General features: G+C 34.1%; 1 protein-coding gene across 1 annotated transcript in view; it reads left to right on the forward strand.

Moving 5' to 3' along the window:
- The window catches only part of adcy2a (adenylate cyclase 2a), a 114,510-nt gene that overhangs the window by 71,596 nt on the left and 21,027 nt on the right, over positions 1-21,887 (forward strand). The window contains exons 5-16 of the mRNA XM_088929476.1: positions 3,754-3,902; positions 5,878-5,989; positions 6,784-6,911; positions 10,352-10,510; positions 13,412-13,544; positions 13,963-14,139; positions 14,658-14,701; positions 15,654-15,734; positions 15,984-16,053; positions 16,520-16,536; positions 17,267-17,351; positions 19,640-19,777. Of these exons, the coding sequence (XP_088785602.1) occupies positions 3,754-3,902; positions 5,878-5,989; positions 6,784-6,911; positions 10,352-10,510; positions 13,412-13,544; positions 13,963-14,139; positions 14,658-14,701; positions 15,654-15,734; positions 15,984-16,053; positions 16,520-16,536; positions 17,267-17,351; positions 19,640-19,777 (1,293 nt within the window). The remainder of the gene's footprint in view (positions 1-3,753; positions 3,903-5,877; positions 5,990-6,783; positions 6,912-10,351; positions 10,511-13,411; positions 13,545-13,962; positions 14,140-14,657; positions 14,702-15,653; positions 15,735-15,983; positions 16,054-16,519; positions 16,537-17,266; positions 17,352-19,639; positions 19,778-21,887) is intronic.

Raw genomic sequence — 21,887 nt, forward strand, 5'->3', positions numbered from 1 at the left:
TAAAAGAGTAATTAATTAACAGCTCCTGTTTCCTAACCACATTGATTACAATCATTGATTTCTTTTCATTTAAGTATATAGCTGATTTACCTAACAGTAACAGCAGACGTACTGCATGAAGAAAATAAAATCAGCATAAAAACATAGGGTGACAGGGCTGATATTGATTCACAATAGCTGAAGGTGGCTTTCAGCTAGAGACAGGAAATTTAGGAAAGGAATTTAGGTAAATTTAGCCTGGTTGTGTTTATAGATCAACTACACTAGCTACTTTATTAATTATATAATGTTTGATTACATTCTTATTTCAGTACAAATTGAAGTTTGTGTATTTATGTCATGGAAAAACAGACGGGTATGACAATTAGTGCTGTTGCCTCACAGCTCTAGGTTCTGGGCTTTTCCCACATTTTTTTGGGTGCTATCCAGGTAATCAGGTTTCCTCCCAGTAATATGATATGTGGTTTGGCTATGCTAAATTGCAGTATGAAGAGCAGGAATAGCGCTCTCAAACATGCACCACAAAGACATAAGATATGTTTTTCTTGTTGCATGATTCAACTTCAAGTTAAGTGACAAAAAGGATGGCACCACACTTTCCACCAGAATTTGCAGATACAACGATGAATTCGTTTTGTCAATGATGGCAAAACACCCAGGTCCTGAGGCAATAAAATCAGACCCAAACCGTGACAAGCCCACCACGTGTTGGACAGTCGGGAAGAGAGACTTCTGTTTAGTTTTCATCACCCATGTTCTTTTTTTTTAGGAATTAATGGTTTCTTCCTGGTTTCTCTCCCGTAGAAGTACTCTTTTTCTGAGAAATCGAATATTGGTCAAGACCAAACTAACAAATCTTCTGACCATTATATAGGACAGGACTGTCTGAACTTAAGTCTTGCTTACTTGTAACCTAATTATTCATTCACCTAATTTTTATTACCTCCTTAATTGTGCTAAGTAAAACTAGTGTTCTTACTTCACTGACACTGATTCTTAATAGTTTATTGTACTCTACTTTATATACTGCACCATTGCATCACAAAACCATTGAATTGGTAAATATGAACCTTTTTCGATATTTTGGGTATTTAAGTTTTCTTTTATGCTCTGCAGCACCTTTCTTACCTAAATTGATGTCTGCTACATTGATCACTTAATATGGTCTAATACTGATAAAACATTTCAGTTCAAGGCTACAAGAACTAAAGACACTGTTTCCTATGATATCTGGTTAACAGCACTCTTGTCTTATGTGCTTTTTGATAATCCTGCTCTGGGGCTCATTGTTATCAGCTTGTTACAGAACAGCATTCCCTCTATTGCGATGCTGTCTCTTCAGTTTCATTTTAAATTCTCTGGAATTGATAGCCTCAATGATATACATACATTTCAGATGTAATTGATTTACTACCATAAGCTGGATATAAATATGTCTTTGGAAAAATATTTTTAGACACTTTTTAAAAAATGTTTGAGATGTATTTTTGCATTTTGTTCTTGATTTATACAGTACTTTACAATCATGTACCCTGGATTAAAAGTAAAAATATCATTTCTGATTAACAGATACTGATTCTGCTCTTTTTTATTATTACAATAAAAGAAAAGAAAGTGAACTATATTGTTCTGGAAATCCAACTTAGTTGAATATGAATGATATTATGTCCTAAAAGAATATTCACTGCTGTTAAAATACAAATTAACCACCTGGGGATGTTTCATGTATATCTTCTGTATTTTAAATAGCAATTTTCCAGTATATGCATTTACTATTATATTTGCTCATTACTTACAAAGCCAGATTAAAATTATTGAATTATCTGATGATGATATTGTGTGATGTCTCAGGGAGACTGGAAGTAAAAAATTCAAAACCAAGCAAAAAAAATGTCTTGATAGTCATTAATTACAATTAATAACAAAGCGATTTTAAAAGAAGTAATATTTTGTTGCTCTCTTAAGCCTTACTTAAAAGAGACTTATCAGTTCACCATTAAATAAGTAAAAAACAAGTGATGATAGGTTAAACCTAACAGATAAAGATAACAGACCTAAATAATGTGCACACTAGTTCTTAGCATGCAATGTGAGATTTTGCTTATTTTTGCTTTTGAATTTTTCCATAACCTTGTTAATGATTTTTTTTTCCTTACACGCGAATCGCATGATGTCATGTCCACTGTTATGCCGAAACAATTGTGTACACACAAATGATCAATAATCAGTATACTACAGTATATAAGTATACTGTATATATCATGTGGTTTTAAATCCACTAAAGTAAAGTACAGTATGTTTCATATAAAACATTTTCATAATCAAAATTTAGTTAAATTGTTGTCTGATTATTCATTGTTGAAATTTACATTTAGGACGAAGTATGGGTTATTTCAATACGGAGGTAAACCTGAAAGAAGTACATCACGTTCACAACTAGCTATGGTATAATATTAAACCATATTTTGTATATCCAACTGAGTAATTTTGTTTTTGTAAAATAGCCCTACTTTCTTTTTTAATTAATTTAATAATTAACATACTGTAATACAGTTTAATATTAATAAAAGTTCAAACAGTATATAACCTAAATTCTATAATTGGAAAAATATTGTCTCAAGGGGTTCAACATTGACCAGGATTCAAAACCAGGCATTTTCTGTGACACCACATTAAGCATTCACTACACCACCAGTCTGACAACAGAATATTTTTAAAATACTGTGGTGAAGTATGTTGCAGTGAGGTGTGTGTACCGCGATTGTGAACAGCATTATTCAGTGCACATTCTGAATAATTCTGAATTATTGCACATTCTGTATAAGAAAAAAAATTAACTTCCATATAAAATTTACAAGTACTGTATTTGAAGTCTTCTCTATATAAAGTTTTGCTTCAGAATTATGTGTGGTAATACTGTATATGGATGGAAAAGCATTTTCATAGCATTCCACTAATATATTTACTCTCTCTCACTACTTTTTTTAATGTTTACACTGGATATCTTTATCATAATGACAACTAATTTGTTAGTACAGTATCAGTATCTCCAAGCATTATGCTTGTGTGTTCTGTACATTTATTAATTTTCATTTTACTCATGCACATACAGTATAAATTTTAAAATTTAATTGAAGAAATATCAACCTATTTTTCACTCATTGCAATCATTTCTTTTTTTAGTCACTTGATGTGCAGAGTAATCATTACATACAGATCACTTCAGGTTGGAAAGCAATTATTCCCTCCATTCTTCTAAGAAAGTTTCTTTTTAACCAGCTTTGATGCAACCACAACACAGTCAGGTGACAAACACTTTAATTTTATGCTGCACTACATAAGATCCCAATACTCTACAAAATTGTTTAAAAAATATTTTAACAAAATAAAAATCAATAGTTAAGTCTCCATTGCTGCCAGATGGAAAAATAAAGAGTGAAGTTTTTTGTCCACTTGTTACTTGTCTTTATGTTCATGTGACAGTATCTTAGTATGTTACAGTACATTTGTATTCCAGAGCTTCTTTAAACACCTATTTGTTTATATTGGCTGAATGTGTAAAATGCCTTTAGTACATAACAGGCTTTTTAATCAGGTGCTGTTGCATTATTCCTGTGCTTGGATATTTATACTTAGTAGTTGTGCATGTCTCTTAAGGGAAAGCTAATGATATTTTTTTGAAAGCCAGAGATTTGTTATGTTTCTGTATGTATCAATTCTTTTGCCTTTTTGTGTTCCCTGTTTCTCTCATAGGAACGTCTGTTACTGTCTTTGCTTCCTGCTCATATTGCCAGGGTAATGAAAGCAGAAATTATACAGAGATTAAAGGGACCGAATTCTGGTCAGGTGGAAAACACAAACAACTTCCATAATTTGTATGTTCAACGGCACACCAATGTCAGGTATTTTTTATCTTCTTTTTAATCTTTAATAATAAATTAATCTTCTGAAGTTTTTTTGTTTCTCTTCAAGGCACACATAAGCACAATAGTTCCTTTACATCTTTGTTTGTTTGAATTCATTTATTCATTTTTTGATAAATTATTGGATTGTAAGTCTCTCATCTCAGTAATGGCCATCAGAGATGGCCATCAGACTGGTGACACAAGATGTCCATGTATATACTGTAGTAATGTACTTATCTGTTAGTCAGTGATGTGCTGAATATGCACATTGCAAATCATTATTGGGAATGCAGTAAGCTTGGATAGCTAGGTGAACGTGTAAATGTAATGCAGCTACTTATTTCAGCTGGTGATTGCTGAATAGAAGGTAACTGGTGGTAGCCATACACTTCACCAGTAAACATGAATGGATTGAATCTTTGTCCTTTTGGTTATGTGAGACATTTCCTTTGTATGGTATATTTTTGTGTACATGTATATTTTTATTTAGGGAAAAAAAATATTTATTTAGCTGTTTAAGACCAAATAGAATACTGTCAGTGAATTTAGCAAGAGCTAAAGTGATCTAGATTTTCTTTTTCAATCAGTCATAATATCTTGCTGTTAAATTATAAAACTGACTTTAGACAAAGATATAATTACCAAAATTATAGGATCACATTCTAATTGCTACCATTAGTTCATAACACCTTACACATTTTTTATCTTTACTTAAAGAAGAAGCTCTTTATGCATATTTGAGAGATGTGTATATCACCTTCAACTCATTCGCATAATATCTAACCTTGAAAACAGCTTTTTATGGTCAAAGTATATTGTTTTTATCTGCATCAAGTATTTATCACAACATTGGAGTCCATGCTTCCTCACTTAGGCTACAGCACAACACACCTCTATATTGGACTAAATATTGACCGGAAAAATATACAAGAATAATCAGGTTTATTGAAGGAGGTGGAGGCATTTAAATTAAGGAAATAAGATCTTAATTTCCTGTTCATTTTCTCTATTAGAAAGGTGATTGTTCCTCTTATTCTTTTTCAAACAGTCATCACCTCTTTCTTCTTTTATCACCTCAGTACAAAAGCTCATCTAATTAACCGTCTTTATCTGTTGTCTTTGTGTATAATTAACATAATAAGAAATGAAAACAGTCATCCAAATGAGTTATGTTTTTGCTTAGAGTATTGTTCACTTCATTGATGTACAGTAGTTGTTAGTGATAGTGTTTTCCAAAAACAGAACTAAAACCTCAACAAAGGAAAATGACCTACAAATCTAATAATTTAAACAATCTTCAGTTGTCCTTTAACTTAAACATAACTGACTACAGGACATTAAGGCAATGACTTAAAAATATTTGCAAAAATATATTTTTTATTTTCTTTAATGATGATATTTGAGAAGTACACCACCCTATTAAAGAAATGTTTGGCAGTAGCTGGATCCTTCATCTGGATCCATGAATGCCCGTTAGTATTGAACTGTAATAAAAAACTATTTAGAGACAAACACAAACCTTGAAATACTAGGGTGATTCAAAAAGTAATATTGTACTAGATTTTAAAGTTTTTTGTCTCTCTGATGTTTCGTCCCCCTTTTTCTGTATTGGTGTTACATTTGCAAATTTCCCAGTCTATGGGTTCAGCTCTCAACTTTAATGAGAGTTACAATATTCCACCTAAGGATCTATTAATAACATCCCTCATTTCTTTTAGTGCCATGATCAAATCCCAGCAGGTACAGAGCCTCGCTTGTCACAGATACAATGAGAAAAACCTACTGTGCTGGTTTGGTGGTATTTTTTACTCTTTTTCTTATTTTCATTTGCTATTTAGTTTCATGCTGTTCAACCTCATCTCTCAACTTTCCTTCATTAAGACTTTTTTTTTAATTATCCAGACAACGGCCAGCTTTTAACAGGCAATTGTTTTGTGCTGCATTTATCAACCGTTTTCTCTGTATTTTTAAGTATTCTATATGCTGATATTGTGGGATTTACACGACTTGCCAGTGACTGCTCACCAGGGGAGCTTGTCCACATGCTAAATGAACTCTTTGGAAAGTTTGATCAAATTGCTAAGGTATGTTCCCCAGCATCACTGTGTATAATTCGGAGAACCTGCAGTCTGCAATTTAAAACACAAATGTATTTGCAAATATCATTTTTAATATGTTTGTTAGATCTTAGATGTAATGCAAACATATCAGAATGCACTTTTTCCAATTATCGTTTCATTCATATCATATCATATTCATATTCATATCTCTTTCTTCCAAATCTTGATTTCATGCCATAATAAATGTCGCACCAATGACCTTATTTGTTATTAGCAAAGAACCAGGTTTTAGTCTTTGCAACAAAAGGGGCATTCTTTGTGCAGTCAAGAATTTACATAATTTTAAGTAATTTCTGTTGCTCTTTTTTTGAATAAGGCTTTATGTAATACCCATAATTTGTGCATAATACTTTCTTCAGGCCTAAATAACATATCTTTCATTACCTTTAAAAGCATTCTTCAAAAATATACTATATAAGAGGTACTTAAATTTTCACTGCAAAACACTGATTCCAACTCCAACCAACAATCCCAATACTAGACCTAACCATAGTTCTTAACTTAAAACATACCATAATGTGCACTTCACAAAGGTTATGAAGACTTTGTTTTCAATAATAGTCTTTAAGAATTCAGAATGAAATACAAGCCACAGAGAGCTGGACTCAAAAGGAACTATAATTTCTCATCTCATCAATTCAGGTCATTATTTTATTATATTTTCCCTGTGCTGGAAATTGCAAACATGTTGTACTTTTTAGAACTTGAAGTTAGCCTCTATGCTTCTTCTCAATCATTTTCACTTATTTCCATTTTAGGAGAATGAATGTATGAGAATTAAAATACTTGGAGACTGCTATTACTGTGTTTCTGGCCTACCTGAATCACTGCCAAACCATGCTAAAAATTGTGTGAAAATGGGTCTGGACATGTGTGAAGCCATAAAGTGAGTAAACCAATCCATTTTTTCTGGTTTTGTAAATTTCATTTAAGATGTGCAAATATACTAGGCAAAACTTCCTTTATGCATAAAATAGATGTATACATTTCCAGGGCAAATCGTTTATATGCTTTGACAAATTGTTTTGTCTGATTTTGTTTTGATAAACAAAGAGATGAAAATTACTAGCATATGTCTTTGATAAACATACACAGAAAATCACTTTTTTCCACTCATCTTTGAAATTAGGTTATGGAAAAGCAGTGATAAAAGTGACTTGGCGAAAAAAACATAAATCACACTGAGTAACAATTTAAGGCAGAAGTAGCAGAACACAACAATGTTGTCTTACAAAATGAAACATTGTGCAAAAGATGTCAGAACTGAAGTGAGTTTAAATAAAACAATGTGCCTCCTAGCACCTTACCCAATGTTTATCAGAAATTATATTTTGTATAAAATGCAGTACATAGGCACTGAATAATTTCTGGTGTTTTGGATGCTTAAATAACCCTTCTCATGACAGATTTATGAGGGTTTGTCTGTTTAGCTGAAATTGTCTTGTCATCATCAGATATCTAACACGAACTGTCATGTTCCATTTACAATGTGCTGTACAAGGCCAGCAATTTCACATTAGAAGACAGACTGAAGTCTTATAAACTACACTCCTGGTGCCCATGTCACAGCAATAATATAAAACAACAAGATAATAAATAAAATTAATAGCTATCAGATGTGTGATAATAAAATGATAACTCAGAGCAGCCTCTTTGACACATGATCATTCTCGTTCCTAATGTAGTGAATGAATTTTGTTTTCAGCTAGTGATTCAACAATATTTTTTTAATATTAATATGTTTAATGCATAAAACTTAATGCATCCATCCATTTTTAAGCACTTCTTCCAATTTAGGGTCATAGGGGAGCTAGAGGCTATCCTTGCAAGCAACAGGTGCAAGGCAGGATACACACAGGATTGGATGTCAGTCCTTAGCAGGCTGGAGAAAACAACCACACAGTCACAGTTTTCTCGAAAGCCAATAAACCTACCAGTATGTCTTTGGACTATGAGAAGAATCCCACACAAACAGGTCCAGAATTGAACCCAGGGCCCAAGTACTGCCAACCACTGTGCCATTGTGCTACCTGTGTGATTAATTGTTGTACAATATTTAATGCTTTACACATTTAATATTCATAAGGAAGAGTCGGAAATCAAGCTCTTTAGAACCTTGGGAGACTAAAATCCATTCCAGGACCACGTGCTAAGAGTAATACAGAAGCTGTTTTGTTTTGTTTTTTAGATTCTTGTAGGTGGCTCATGTAATTTGTTATCATAACAGAAGGTCTAAATGAGTAGCTGTCTACAGATTTCCCTTGAAAGTTATAACCTGTCAATTGATTATCCACAAAGTGGAGAGAATGCTGAAAAAGTAACCCATGAAGCCTTTTAGCAAATTACTTCTTGTGGATTTAGGATAGTCAACTTAAATTTGACATTAGCTAATATACTGTAAGCATTTAAAATATAAAAATATTCCAGATGTGAATACTGTAGATCCACTTTTTTGTACCATTTTTAAACAGATTTGGACCAGATTAATACTTGCCAATGTAGGAAGAAGTGTTCTATGTCACACAGTAACTGCTGTGTCTTCATTATTTCATTTTAGCAAGAAATTCCCACAATAAATGTATCCTTTTCAAGGCTTCCTAGAAGCATATTCGGTAATAGGCTCTTCTGGGAGTTCAGCTCATTAAATATAACTACAAGTATCCAGTATTGATGTTAGCTGATATAAATGGGTAAAATTCTCCTTGGTATGTAAAAGTCTGATTCTTGACTAAGAAGACATTGAAAGGCATGATGTCCTTCAGGATGCCTGAAGAACTCCATGTTGTCTTTAAGCACTGAATTTGTCCTATTGTTTAGGAGTAATATCCTGCTTATTTTGTTTTGATATGATGTGTGAAACAAAGTACCTGGTTTAGCAGTTGGAGTCAGTGCTTTTGCTTATATGAGTGAAAGAATTACCAAATATTAAAATGAGGCAGAAGGGGGAAAATGACTGTCAATTAAAATCCATTTTCAATTTGCGTCTTCTGAAAATGACAGCAAAAAAGCCAACCTAAAACTTTAAAATAACATGATTTATCTTGCAAAATACCCTTCTTTAAAGATCAGCATGTAGTGTTTTGTTGTCAGTTTTTAAAAAGTGCATTTTATTCTTTATGAATGGCCTTTTAGAATGTTTCACTTGTTTTCATGTAAACTGATAGACAGATGTAAAAAACTGACTCACACCTGTCTCTGAATCATAAAAGCAGCATATTCTCAAAATAATATCATGATGTACAATGCTTCTGAAGAATAGGCTTACAAGTCTTTTAATGGGCAAGAGAATAATACAATATTCACTTAATGTATATATTGTAAGACTGACAGCTTTTAAAGCTTTTTGATGGAGCACAATTGAATAATAAATCTCTACATGAATTGTTAAACTGTGAACCTCTTCCACTTAAACTGCATTCATGACATTGAAAACACTGAAGTAGTCTTTGTTCCTGTTTTAGTTGTGTGTAAGTGCATTTGTGCTTTATTAAAAATAATTTGTCAAAAGCACTTGAGATGTTAATGCTATCAATCAGCAATTTAAGATAAATATTCTTACTGATCTTTGTAAAATTTTTACCTTAAATAAGATCTGTCCTTAATCTTTTTTTTTTCAGAAATGGGCAGAAATGGGTTATCTGATTTTCAGATAAGCACTAGACTTCTCAATATGTTTTAGCACTTTGAAAGCCAGTCACAGCTGGCCGAGCAGATATTTTGAGAAATGTTCACGAAAGTTAAATTTTAGGAAAAAGTACAGCAGCTATTACCAAAGAATTCTCTTCTGTAGAAATATAATATCTTAGGAAATAAGAAATCTAACCAATTTGTCAAACTTTAAACCACAAAAACTACATATATTGATGACATATATTGATGATGTAATGGCATGCTAACAAAAATTAAAGATTTCCCTACCTTGTGTTTAAGTACCTTAAATGCTATTCATTCACTTCTCAAAGAGATTTTTTTAGATTATAATGTCAATTGTATGCCTGGATGCTCTGATAATAAGGTGTTTTTTTAGTCATGCTAGATGTATTAAGGAATAACTGGCAACCGGCAATTTTAGACTTTTTGCTGCTTCTTTTTTTCATTGAAGTGATATGATCATTCTTAAACTTGAGAATAAAGACTACATTTAATATGTCATTTTAAATTAAATGTATTTTACAAACAAGCAGCACAAAATTATAATTGCATTCTAAAGTGTGATCACTGTGTTTACTGAAGTTTATTTTATGTGATGCTACAGCATTTAGTAGCTTTAAAAAATCTTAACACCTAAAAATGCACCTGTTGCACTTCTTATTTTTCTTTAATAAGGAAAGTGAGAGATGCCACTGGAGTTGACATAAATATGCGGGTCGGAGTGCATTCTGGGAATGTTCTGTGTGGTGTGATTGGGCTCCAGAAGTGGCAGTATGATGTTTGGTCACATGATGTGACACTTGCCAATCATATGGAGGCTGGTGGAGTTCCTGGGTAAGTATTATTTTTGTTTTACAATCAAGCAATTTGATTTTGCAATCATTAGGTTAATCGGACTGTTAATTAGTTTTATTTTTATTTCATGCACTTCATTTTAGAAAACAGGCATACCTTGTATTCAATCCAGTCATTTCAAGTGACCATAAATATTAAAATACCCTCATTTTAAGTCAATTTCAAGATTTAAAAGAGAATATTTGGTTACATATCCCCTTGCAGCAAGAACAGCATGAAGTTATAAAGTAACCTATTGAGCACACCTAACACAGTTTTTGTTCTGATATAATCAAATGAATGCATGGAAATACCCAAAAGTGTTTTATATTGTACTTACCATATTCATATTAATTTCATGACTGCCAATACTAATTTCTTTGCTTGTTAAGCAAAATGAACAATGTTGACCATTTTACTTCCAATACTTTCAGGGAACAGTATGATAGTTATTCTCCAGGATTTACACCAAAGTTACTCGTCAGTAGAAAGGTTGCAAATGAGAGGAGGTCTCTCCAGCCCATCTAGCCTGTCTGGCATTAGCTGTTCATTGAACTCAGGAAACCATCCTGCCACGTCCTAACAGCAAACAGTTTCAGCTTCAAGAATATGACTGGTTTCAGCCATTAAAACCCCTTATGGATTTATGAATAGGTTAATTATATGAAAGAGACATGGTTCCATGTTTTTTAAGACTTCTGCCACCTTGGCATTTTAAAACTTCATTATAATCAAGTGAAAAGTAATCTGTAGTTTCATGTTACTTTTTAATGATCCCTTCTGTTTTGGGTGAATGTCTTCTCATTGATAGTTAAATATGTTTACATAAAAGGTGTTGTCTAGGAAACCTGTTTCCAGCAGTAGTGTGACACCTACTATTCTAAGCAGATAGAAAATTATGTGCTACCTTAAAACACCTAGATACAGAGACATGACCCAAGTGAAAATTGGAAATCATGTACAGTAAGCTATTGCTTTAGTTTTCTCAACTTGTATTTAGTGAGGTATAACAGGCAACATATCGGACATCACAATTATAAAAAGTTTGTAATTATATACTGTAATGATATAATCATGTAAAGAAAAATGATTAATAAAAAGTGTAATTTGACTCCTGCAGAAGCATGCTAAATTTAGCTCATAACCTACCAAAGAAGAATAAAATGAGGATTTACGGCCTGTCATCAAAGCATGTTGTGTGATTCCTCTGTATGAGCACTGTCAAGCATTTTAACAAGCCTGCTGAAGGTTTTTGAAGGGAAAAGGATGAGCTTAAAGTATAGCAATCAGCACTTGGAAATGTATATCTTAAGGGAACCAGCAGGTAGCAGGAATTTGAAATGGTAGATCTCAACATGATCAAATACTGGAATTCTGATGTGAAAATTAGCTCAACACAAATAGATCTTAAAAGCTTCTTAGTCAACAACAAGCAGAAATTTTCACAATTTTATTTTCATTCAAACTGCACTTAGTTTTGTTTTTGAAAAACTGAAAAATATTATCAAGAACTGAAGCGAATATCCTGTGGTTTAAACATTATATAGTTGTTTTTTTATGAGGCAATGTTTTTTTATGTGGTAATGTGTGTTTAAAGATATTAAAACCTTATCATCTGAATGCAGAAACAGAGGTTCTGAATCTCATTACAAATCACAGGGTATTTTTTTTTAAAAGAGTGGGGGTGTTAACCCTAGTGTCATGGCTAAATTTCCCCCTTTTCTTTACCAATCATGGCCTCCTAATCCCCATCTGTAAATTGGCTTCATCACTCTATTCTCCTCCCCACTGAGCATACTGGCACACTTTGGCTGCAGTCACATTATCCAGATGGCTGCTACACATTGATGGTGGCAGAGGAGAGTCCATATCAGGAAAAGGAACCATTTTTTTTCTTACTGCCCCATCATCTCATATTGCCAGCCACCTAATCTGTACAATCTGCCATTGTACAGTGCCCCTGGAGCAGTTGGGGTTAAAGGCCTTGCTCAGGGGTCCAACACAGTAGGATTCCTCTGCCGGCTGCGGGATTTGAACCTGCAACCTTCTAGCCACCAGCGCAGATCCTTAGCCACAGAGCCACCACTCCGCCCCAGTATTGGATATACTGTATATCCAATACGACACACATTCAGGGGTCCCTCTGGGCCATTCCACGTCACCCTGACGTCATCATGTAATTCCAGTAAACTCTTTTTATCACATCTCATATAGAAAATGCCCAGCTACTGTATTTACACAGGTGAAACAGGAAACAGACTGCCAGACTGTTGTCAGATGTCAGTGCTCTAAGGATCAAAGATCTATCCTAACAGCCATGATCTTTCTGATCTCTCTGTCTGTGTCCTCACAGAGAGGTTTTGGAACTCCTACTGCAGACAGACATCCAAAACCAAAATTATCCTTGGATAACACCTCCCCCTTCTCTGAAGGACAGACTCATCTCCTCCTAAATCCTCTTTCTTTGCAGATTTTGGGTTTCCATCCCTCCCCTCTGTTCTCCCTGAGTTTGGACCTCGTTATCACCTGCTATATGCCCAATTCCTCTCTGCTCCCCACCCCTTCTTACCTACTTGTCTCTTGTTCTACTGCGCCTTATTTATTTGCCTTATTTCCCTCTCTCCCTCACATCTGAGGTAGGCTCCACTGCCAAAACATTGCGTTTCTTTTCTTTACCTCTTTAATCTTCTAATCTTCTTTTCCTCTTTAACTTTTCTATTAAATATATATTGCAGAAAAAATAATCTTTTATGAAGAAAGTATCTTCTGAGAGATGATCAACATGATTTTTAAGAACTTTTTTTAATAGAGACATTTCTGTGTCAAAAAAATAAATTTAACCTAAAGCATTATTTATGCTTTCAAAAGTAAACTACTTAAACTTTCTGTATTCATTTGCAGACGGGTTCACATAACCTCAGTTACACTAGAGCATTTAAATGGAGCCTACAAAGTTGAGGATGGAGATGGCCAAAATAGAGATCCTTATCTAAAGGAACATGGTGTTATCACTTATCTTGTCATCAACCCAAAAGTAAGAAGTGGCTGTTTTATTCTGCATTAAGAAAAAAATAGGTACTGACAGCTAACATTGAAGAACTTTCAAAAGAAAGAGTTATTATAGAAACTTAAAGCAACACTACAAAATACAGTAGATCAATGGCCATTGATTACAGATGGAGTTTTAAATAAAATTGATGTGATTATTTTACACAGTGCATTTATCAAGATTATCAGGTTTCATCTGCAACTGTTCATCTTCTTAGAAATGGTACAAATATGTTTTTCCGTATTTCCTTGTCTTCAGAGGCTAAAAAAATGCAGTGTAACGTGTCTTAAAATGAATAAAGCCTTGATAAGTGAAATACTTCAGGAAATGAAATGAAAATGAGTCATTGTATGAAAGTGGTCTTGGGCCAGGGTGTTAAAAGTTCATCTTTGCAAACGAGCAGGGGGAGAGGCGGAGCCCTCAGCACCACTTCAGGCCCAGACACACACTGGATGGGGCCAAGATGAGAGCCTCTGTGCGAATGACCAGGTACCTGGAGTCCTGGGGGGCAGCTAAGCCCTTTGCTCATTTGCACCACCGGGACAGCATGACTACTGAAAACGGCAAGATCAACACGACAGTAAGACTTTCTATTTAATATTTTGGTCGCAATTGGGAAGAAATGTCAGCACAGTGTTCTTAAACCACATAACATATTCACAATCTGGATAACATACTGTATATAAAATTGCATTTCACAGAAATCTTGTTTACCTTTTCTTTGAGTTTGTTCCACATCACTTCATCTGTATACGCATCTCAAAAGCAATTTACAAGAGTTTGCATTGTAGTATACTGGCAATACGTACTTTGGATATGTATCCTTGGTCTGTATTTAATAGCATTGCATTGATCACCAATATTGACATGTTACTTTAAGGAATGCTTCCATGTTCAGCTGAAACCGTCACAGCGTTTGAATTTACCATGTACAGGGGTTCATTTAGTCATCATCATGAAAATGTTGGAACACAGTCTCGAGAGAGTGCTGACCTTAACTCTAACATTAACCATTCTGTGCGAAATGTTTAGCTTCAATGACTTATGGAATTATAACAAAGAACAAAACAAATCGCCTGTAATTTCTTCTTATTTTAGGATGTGCCGATGGGACAGTATCATTTTCAGAGGCGCTCTGAAAGGTCTGTGGTATATTTTTGGTGTGTTAGTAAGTTTATAAATAACTTACATACTTGGAGATGATTCACACACAAGACAGCTGTTGCGAGGTTCATCAAAGCATCTCCTGGGGAGGCTTTCATACAGAAGTGGATAAATGATTCTGTAGCTGATGGTGAAGATTTATTATTAGCTTTTTTATTTATATCATGCCTTTATGCAAAGTAAGTTAAAATAATTAAAGAAGTGTAAAAATATATATTGTCCAATGAAGAACAAATGTTATACATTATAGCATATACTGTATAACAAAACTGAATATTTAGGACATAATACAAAAAATTAAACAGTAAGTAAAGTAACAGAACATGAAAAATGCATAGTAAACAGTAATTTCAAGTTAAATTATATGAATTAACATCTTACATAGATGATTATTTTGACATATCTGAGAATTTTAGAAAAAAGCCCTACAAATCAAAATTGCATATCCAGCGTTAATACTTGCCAAGTTGAGAGGGGATTTGTGACACACTGTAGCAAAAATATGTTTCTTCAAGGGATTCTACCATTTTTTGCATTTACTGAGTACTCACAGTAAGTTCTGCCATTCTGTCATGTCTGCTATGTTGAACTAAGAAAAACAGCATAATGTCCTGTAATATCTTAGTTTCTATGAATATACAGGGGCAGGATGACTTTTGTAGTTCATGGAAGTGTCTTATTTTCAGCAATCACTGTAGAAAGTGAGATTTGTAGCTTTTGCTCATATGATATGAAGTCATATGCTTCAATCTACATAATCCTCCTGAAAAACACAATGTAATTTCAGCAGGTAGAAGGATCAAAAAGACATTTTCCATTCACCGTGGTAAGAAATTCAATAAATTAGCAAGTACTATTTCGCTGCATTCATCACAGATAATATATTTTAACAATTAATGAAATGGCTAAATTGTACTCTTGTTTTTACAGGACAAAATCACAGAAAAAGCGGTTTGAGGAAGAGCTGAATGAAAGAATGATTCGAACATTTGATGGAATAAACTCACAAAAGTATGTCAGTTTTTATTTCTGTTTTGTTGCTGAGAAGTGGCTGTAATCTATAGCCTCATGTACAAAAAGTGCAGTATTAGTTGAATTTTGTTTCTTGTGTTGTACTATAATCTGCACTAGTAAAAGATCAAATTCATTAACAAGTTGATTATCATTGTTATATTAATGAATGTGAGTTCTAGTAAGTTAAAAAATATTTGTTTTTAAAGCTTTGTGTCACTTTTGTAATTGAGTATATTTCTCTTTCAGACAGTGGCTTAAGTCTGAAGATATTCAAAGAATATCATTGTTCTTTCATAATAAAACATTAGAGAAGGAGGTAAGTACTGGTACATATAGTGAGACAACTTTATTGAAAACATTGGTTGATAAAAAGTATTTCATATGGTTTGCTGTTTATTAATGATTGTCGCTGTTCTCCTGAAGTATAAAATTGTGCCGATGACACAGTAAAAACTCACGGAAACATTTATTTTGAGACCAAACACAAATCCCAAAAAACAATGAAAGATACTAAAACAAAAAACTAAAAAGAATATGTAACAAAATCATAATCATGCATTTTTGTTTTAATAGTTAATCACAAAATTAGAGTTGGTATTTTCTTTCTGGAACTATTGAAAGGTAAAACCTAATACTGCTACTCAGAAGCACATTTTCTTCTGTGATCTATCTTACAATTGAGTTTCCCTTCCTTTCTGCAGTACAGAGCAACAACTTTGCCAGCTTTCAAGTATTATGTTACCTGTGCTTGTGTCATATTTTTTTGCATCTTCGTTGTACAGATTCTAGTCTTGCCAAAGTAAGTATTTTTGTATTGTATTTTATTTATGACATTTGATCTTGCACTTAACATATACAGTAGTACAAAAACAAATTACAAAAGCTTTCCAGGTGTTTCATCTGCACTGTAACTGGCTAGCACTGGTTCTAATCTGTATTGTTTCAAGCCCTAAAACACAGGGAACGCTGGAACCTAACCTGGCAAGTAATACACACAAGACAGTTTAGACCCTGGACAGGAGACCCGTCCATTGCAGGGTACATACACACTCACACACACTCACACCAGGGCCAGTTTTCCAATAAAACCAATTAACCTACCAGCACTGTGCACTGTGGAAACTGGAGCACCCAGAAGATGCCTACATAAACTCTGTAAAAACATACAAACTCCACGCTATCAGGAATTAAACACGGCCCTAGCTCCACAAGGCAGCAATGCTGACCAATGATACATTGTGCCACCCAAAAGTTAAAACATTTCTTGTCTTATTCCAGTGAGTTTTAAATATAGTGTACAAGTCTTTGTAATGAGAACTAGTATTTATGGCACATACTGTATGTTGGATGTAGTTAAAGCAGAAATCAGTCTTCTTTTCACCATAAGGTTAATTGTATTTTAAATTGGCATTTCAAATTTTGACTAACCTAAAGTGCATTTTAGGTATATATTTGCATTTTCTGCTTACTTTTTTGTAAATTCTTTATGCTGTTCTGTATATAAAGGATTTGTTTAATACATTTTTCAGAACGCAAGTACTGGGAATTTCTTTTGGAGTGGTTTTCCTTTTACTGTCCTTGATCCTGCTAATCTGTTTTGCTGGCCATGTATTGGTGAGTACTGTGCTCAGAGAATGTGAAATAAGGTCTCACTAAGAGCACTGGTGAGACATTTTTATTAATACTCATATATATGAAGTGATGACAGATGGTTTTCTTGGTCTCTCAACCATGTTCAGCTGTTAAAAAGGCATTTTGTTTGATACCATAAATCAGATCAAGCACAATTTACATGCAAATTTAATTTATTAAGAGTATCACCTAATTAAGCCAAAGCTTCTGAAGTATCAAGAAAAATAACATGCCAGTTTATTGCTGATGGATCTTGTGTAAATGCTTAAATTATTCACTTCTTTTTTGTTTTTTTTTATTTTGTGCATTAAATTGAATTTTGTCTATTAAATATTTTGACAGCAAATGCTTTTCATTCGATGCACCTAAAGAAAATATATTGACGGTTTCAAAATATACTTATGCTTTTATGGTGTTTCAGGCAGTATGTTGTCTTTTTTTGTGTCCTCCAATTTTAATTGAGAAGAATTATTAGTTCTGAATGCATTGGGTTCTGTGGTTCCACAGAATCGTGGGTTGGACTGATTTACTATAAAACCCATGGTGTTTTACACAAAGAAAGTTATTTTGAAGTTCCTATGTTTTAAAGGTTCTTTCCTCAATATGGTATGTCCCATGAATTCTTTATGAAGTATTCATAACTGTAAACACAAACTGTATACACCTAGAATTATTTATATTTTTAAATATATTCCATCCATCCCTCTTTTAACTGCTCCTTCCAGTTCTGGGTTATGGGGGAACTGGAGCAACAGGTGCAAGGCAGGGTCCACCCTGGATGGGACGCCAGTCTATCGTAGGGTACACACAAAGACACAAACAGAGAGATGCACACACTCACACCTACGGTTAATTTTCCCAGAAGCCACTTAAGCTACCAGTATGTTTTTGGACTGTGGGAGGAAACTGGAGTACTCTTAAATAGAAATATTTACAAAAATATCTTTCCATTCTAGAGTCTTTTGAAAGGAGTCTGTTTTATTCTAAAACTGGATATAATTAGAGCTGTTTGAAATCTTAATATACTGTACATTAATCTTTTGTTTTTGAAACAAAACTGCATATGAAACATTACATTTGATATTTTACCACAGTGTGCTGTTCTAAAGGTGGTATATTTTATTTCCTTCCCCTATTTTTTTTCTGAAAATGAATATGGAGCTCTTTTTAAGGACATTTTTAGTCATAAAGGTCACATGTCTATTAAATGCATTTGGCTGCTGTTTATTCCACTGCTAAATAGGTTAGTTAGATTTCTACTCTAGATTTTTCAGCTCCAGGAGAGCTAGTAAAAACACATAAATGTTTCAGCTTGCTTTTCCTATTACTAATAAAATATGTTAAGGATCAGACAGTGAAAAATTAATATACAGATAACTCATTATAGCTTAAGATCATTTATTTAGTTTCTCATCCAAGTAAGAAATTATCATTATCATGTATAACATCTCAGTTAAATTGAGTTACATACTTTTCAGTGTTTCTTCATACATAGTAGGATTTTAATATATTTACTGTTAGAGGTGATACACTAAACTCAGAATATTCATTTTTAAACCATTATCTGTTGCTTTATACAGTACATATTTTGTTTATAAATTCCTTGTTGGGTGACTTTGAATATGCTTAATGACTGAAATTGCTGCTGTATTTGCAATTGTGTTGAAAAATGTTTTGCATTACATATTACAGTGATCCTTACATGTACTGTATATCTACTGTATGAAAAAAACACAAACACCTGAGATGCCCAGGATGATGTATCTTTAGAAGACACTTGAAGAAGGATTCTTTATATGCACACTCAGTTCCAACATAATCAAATTAAAAATAATTTACTTTGAAGAACATAATTTTATTTAAAAACATAAAATTTCAGTTCTCAAAAATAAGATAAAAGTTCTATTGAAAGTAAAAACAAATTAAAATTCTATTAGTGGTCACATGCATATGAAAGACGCATATAAATATAAGGAGAAACATGTAGTGGCTTCTCTCAGTCTTAATTAACTCAAGTAAGATGTTTACCGAACCAGATGTTCCACCACACAGATATAAATGACAGATTTATCTAATTAAATGCAAAACACATAGCGTCTTTGATAACGCCAAAATTGGCGGTTTTCCATTTCCTCTGGTGCAGTGTGCTCGGATGCCTGAAGACTAAGTATGCGACTGTTCAGTGCTCTGAATGTCATTTAATTAGAGCCTTAGGGGTTGACCTGGGAGTAAAAATAGCAGTGTGATTTCTTACTCTCTCATCTGTTCAGCAATGCAGCAAAACAGACTCTACGTCTTTGCTTTGGATTCTAAGATCGTCTGGAATCATTGCCAACAAACCCTGGCCACGGATCACTCTAACTATGACAACAACTGCCTTAATATTAATAATGGCTGTATTCAATATGGTAAGTACAGTAAACACCATGGATTTGAATCATTCATTAGTTAATTTTTATTCAGAATGCAACATGCAGTCTCTGATGGTAAAATAAGCACAGTATATTTTTAAAGGTGTTCTTTAACCACCTTAATCCGATATTTTACTCCATGCTGTTTTTTTATGTCTGGTAATTATAAATTATTTCAATCTTTTGAAAAGGCCTGTTTCTGAAATAAGCTGCCTTAGGAAGCTACTAAATAAGTCCAAATAGGCCCATTCCAGTCACACAAGAAGAAAATTTTTGTTAGTTCTAAGAACAGGTTCAAGTAAGAGAAAGCCAGTGTTTCCAGGCTGCCATCTTACATCTGACTAAAAATATGGTGAAATGTTTAAAATAGTTACTATATGTTAACTCCACAATAAAGGGTAATATGGATAAGGAAGATGGTATACATGCTCTCAGTCCAACCAAAGTTGTTACTGAGTACTGTGTGGATAGAAGAATGGAAAACTGGATGATCATTTATAGTCTGTAAGAGAATTGGAGAAATACTGGGGTGAAATTAAAATTAATCTTAGTATACTTTCCCCCTTCTAACAAAAAGTCAGTTACCCCTCTCTAGGTTTGAAGAGAGGACAGAAGCCCCAGACAGAATGAGTACAATTTTCATTTACTTTCTACAGACGATTGAAAATGAATACAACACAGAAAATGTTAAAATCACGTTAAGCGTCTGGTTGCCTAAAGGAAGGGATATGATCCTTTTTCACCAAAGAGCAGAAGAGGGGTTCATGGAGTCTCCCCCAGGGTCCGTGGGTGCCTTCCGGTTGTTTTCTTCGTCCTTTTCTTACACAAGGCACAGGCGGGTTTATGGACCCAAATGCTGTTCATCTTACAGGGACATGCGCAAATGACATACACCTACCTAAATGGTCAAGACATTTGTTTTAGCATTGCATCATACCAAAGCACTATAACTTATGAATTATTATGAATGAAGTCTTTATGTAGCAACATTAAAATAAAGCATTACCAGTATTACTACTGGTAATCAGCAGCCATATCACCCTGCAACTCACAACTGGCAACCCACTGAAGCTAAGCAGGTGTGAGCCTGGTCAGTACCTGGATGGGAGACCTCCTGGGAAAAACCAAGGTTGCTGCTGGAAGAGGTGTTAGTGGGGCCAGCAGAGGGCGCTCACCCTGTGGTCTGTGGGGGGTCCTAATGCCCCAGTATAGTGACAGGGACACTATACTGTAAACAGGCGCCGTCCTTCGGATGAGACGTAAAACCAAGGTCCTGACTCTCTGTGGTCATTAAAAATCCCAGGGCGTCTCTCGAAAAGAGTAGGGGTGTAACCCCGGGGTCCTGGCCAAATTTTCCATTGGCCCTTACCACTCATGGCCTCCTAATAATCCCCCTCTATAAATTGGCAACATTACTCTGCTCTCCTCCCCACTGATAGCTGATGTGTGGTGAGTGTTCTGGCGCACTATTGCTGCCGTCGCATCATCCAGGTGGATGCTGCACATTGGTGGTGGTGGAGGGGAGTCTCCATTACCTGTTAAGCGCTTTGAGTGGAGTGTCCAGAAAAGCGCTATATAAGTGTAAGCAATTATTATTATTAATTATTATTACTAACATCCCCTCACAAAGTACTTATCAAGCAAAAGAGGAATTAAGTGGGGCAGATAAAATTCAGAATGCCATTAACAGTAGGAGATTTATCCTTTGTCATGTCTTGAATCGCGTCCTGTGAGATATGGGAGCCCATGGAAAAATTACCTCTGCAGGAGAACAACTAGATAAAGAAAAAGTTTAGAAAAACCTTATACCTTGATCCGCTGATCAGATTCGGGTGGTTTATCTGTATGTGATTGGTCAATTCTCCCCCTGCATATCAAATAGTTAGAATATCTAAACAATGTTTTTATAATTACCAAGGCTCAAATCTAGTAAGTTAATGGCTTGATTTCCATTAAAATACTGTACACTATATCTATGCATAACAAATTTGATATGTTTGATAAGTGAATTTATTTTCTAACCATGCAGCCTCAGAAAATGTTATTCAGCATATTCAGAAAAACAAATTCGTTTCTGATTCAGATTCAGAAATTGTCTTTGTAATCA

This window comes from Atractosteus spatula, chromosome 12 (assembly GCF_055471065.1).
Source record: "Atractosteus spatula isolate fAtrSpa1 chromosome 12, fAtrSpa1.hap1, whole genome shotgun sequence".
NCBI classification, from domain to species: domain Eukaryota; kingdom Metazoa; phylum Chordata; class Actinopteri; order Semionotiformes; family Lepisosteidae; genus Atractosteus; species Atractosteus spatula.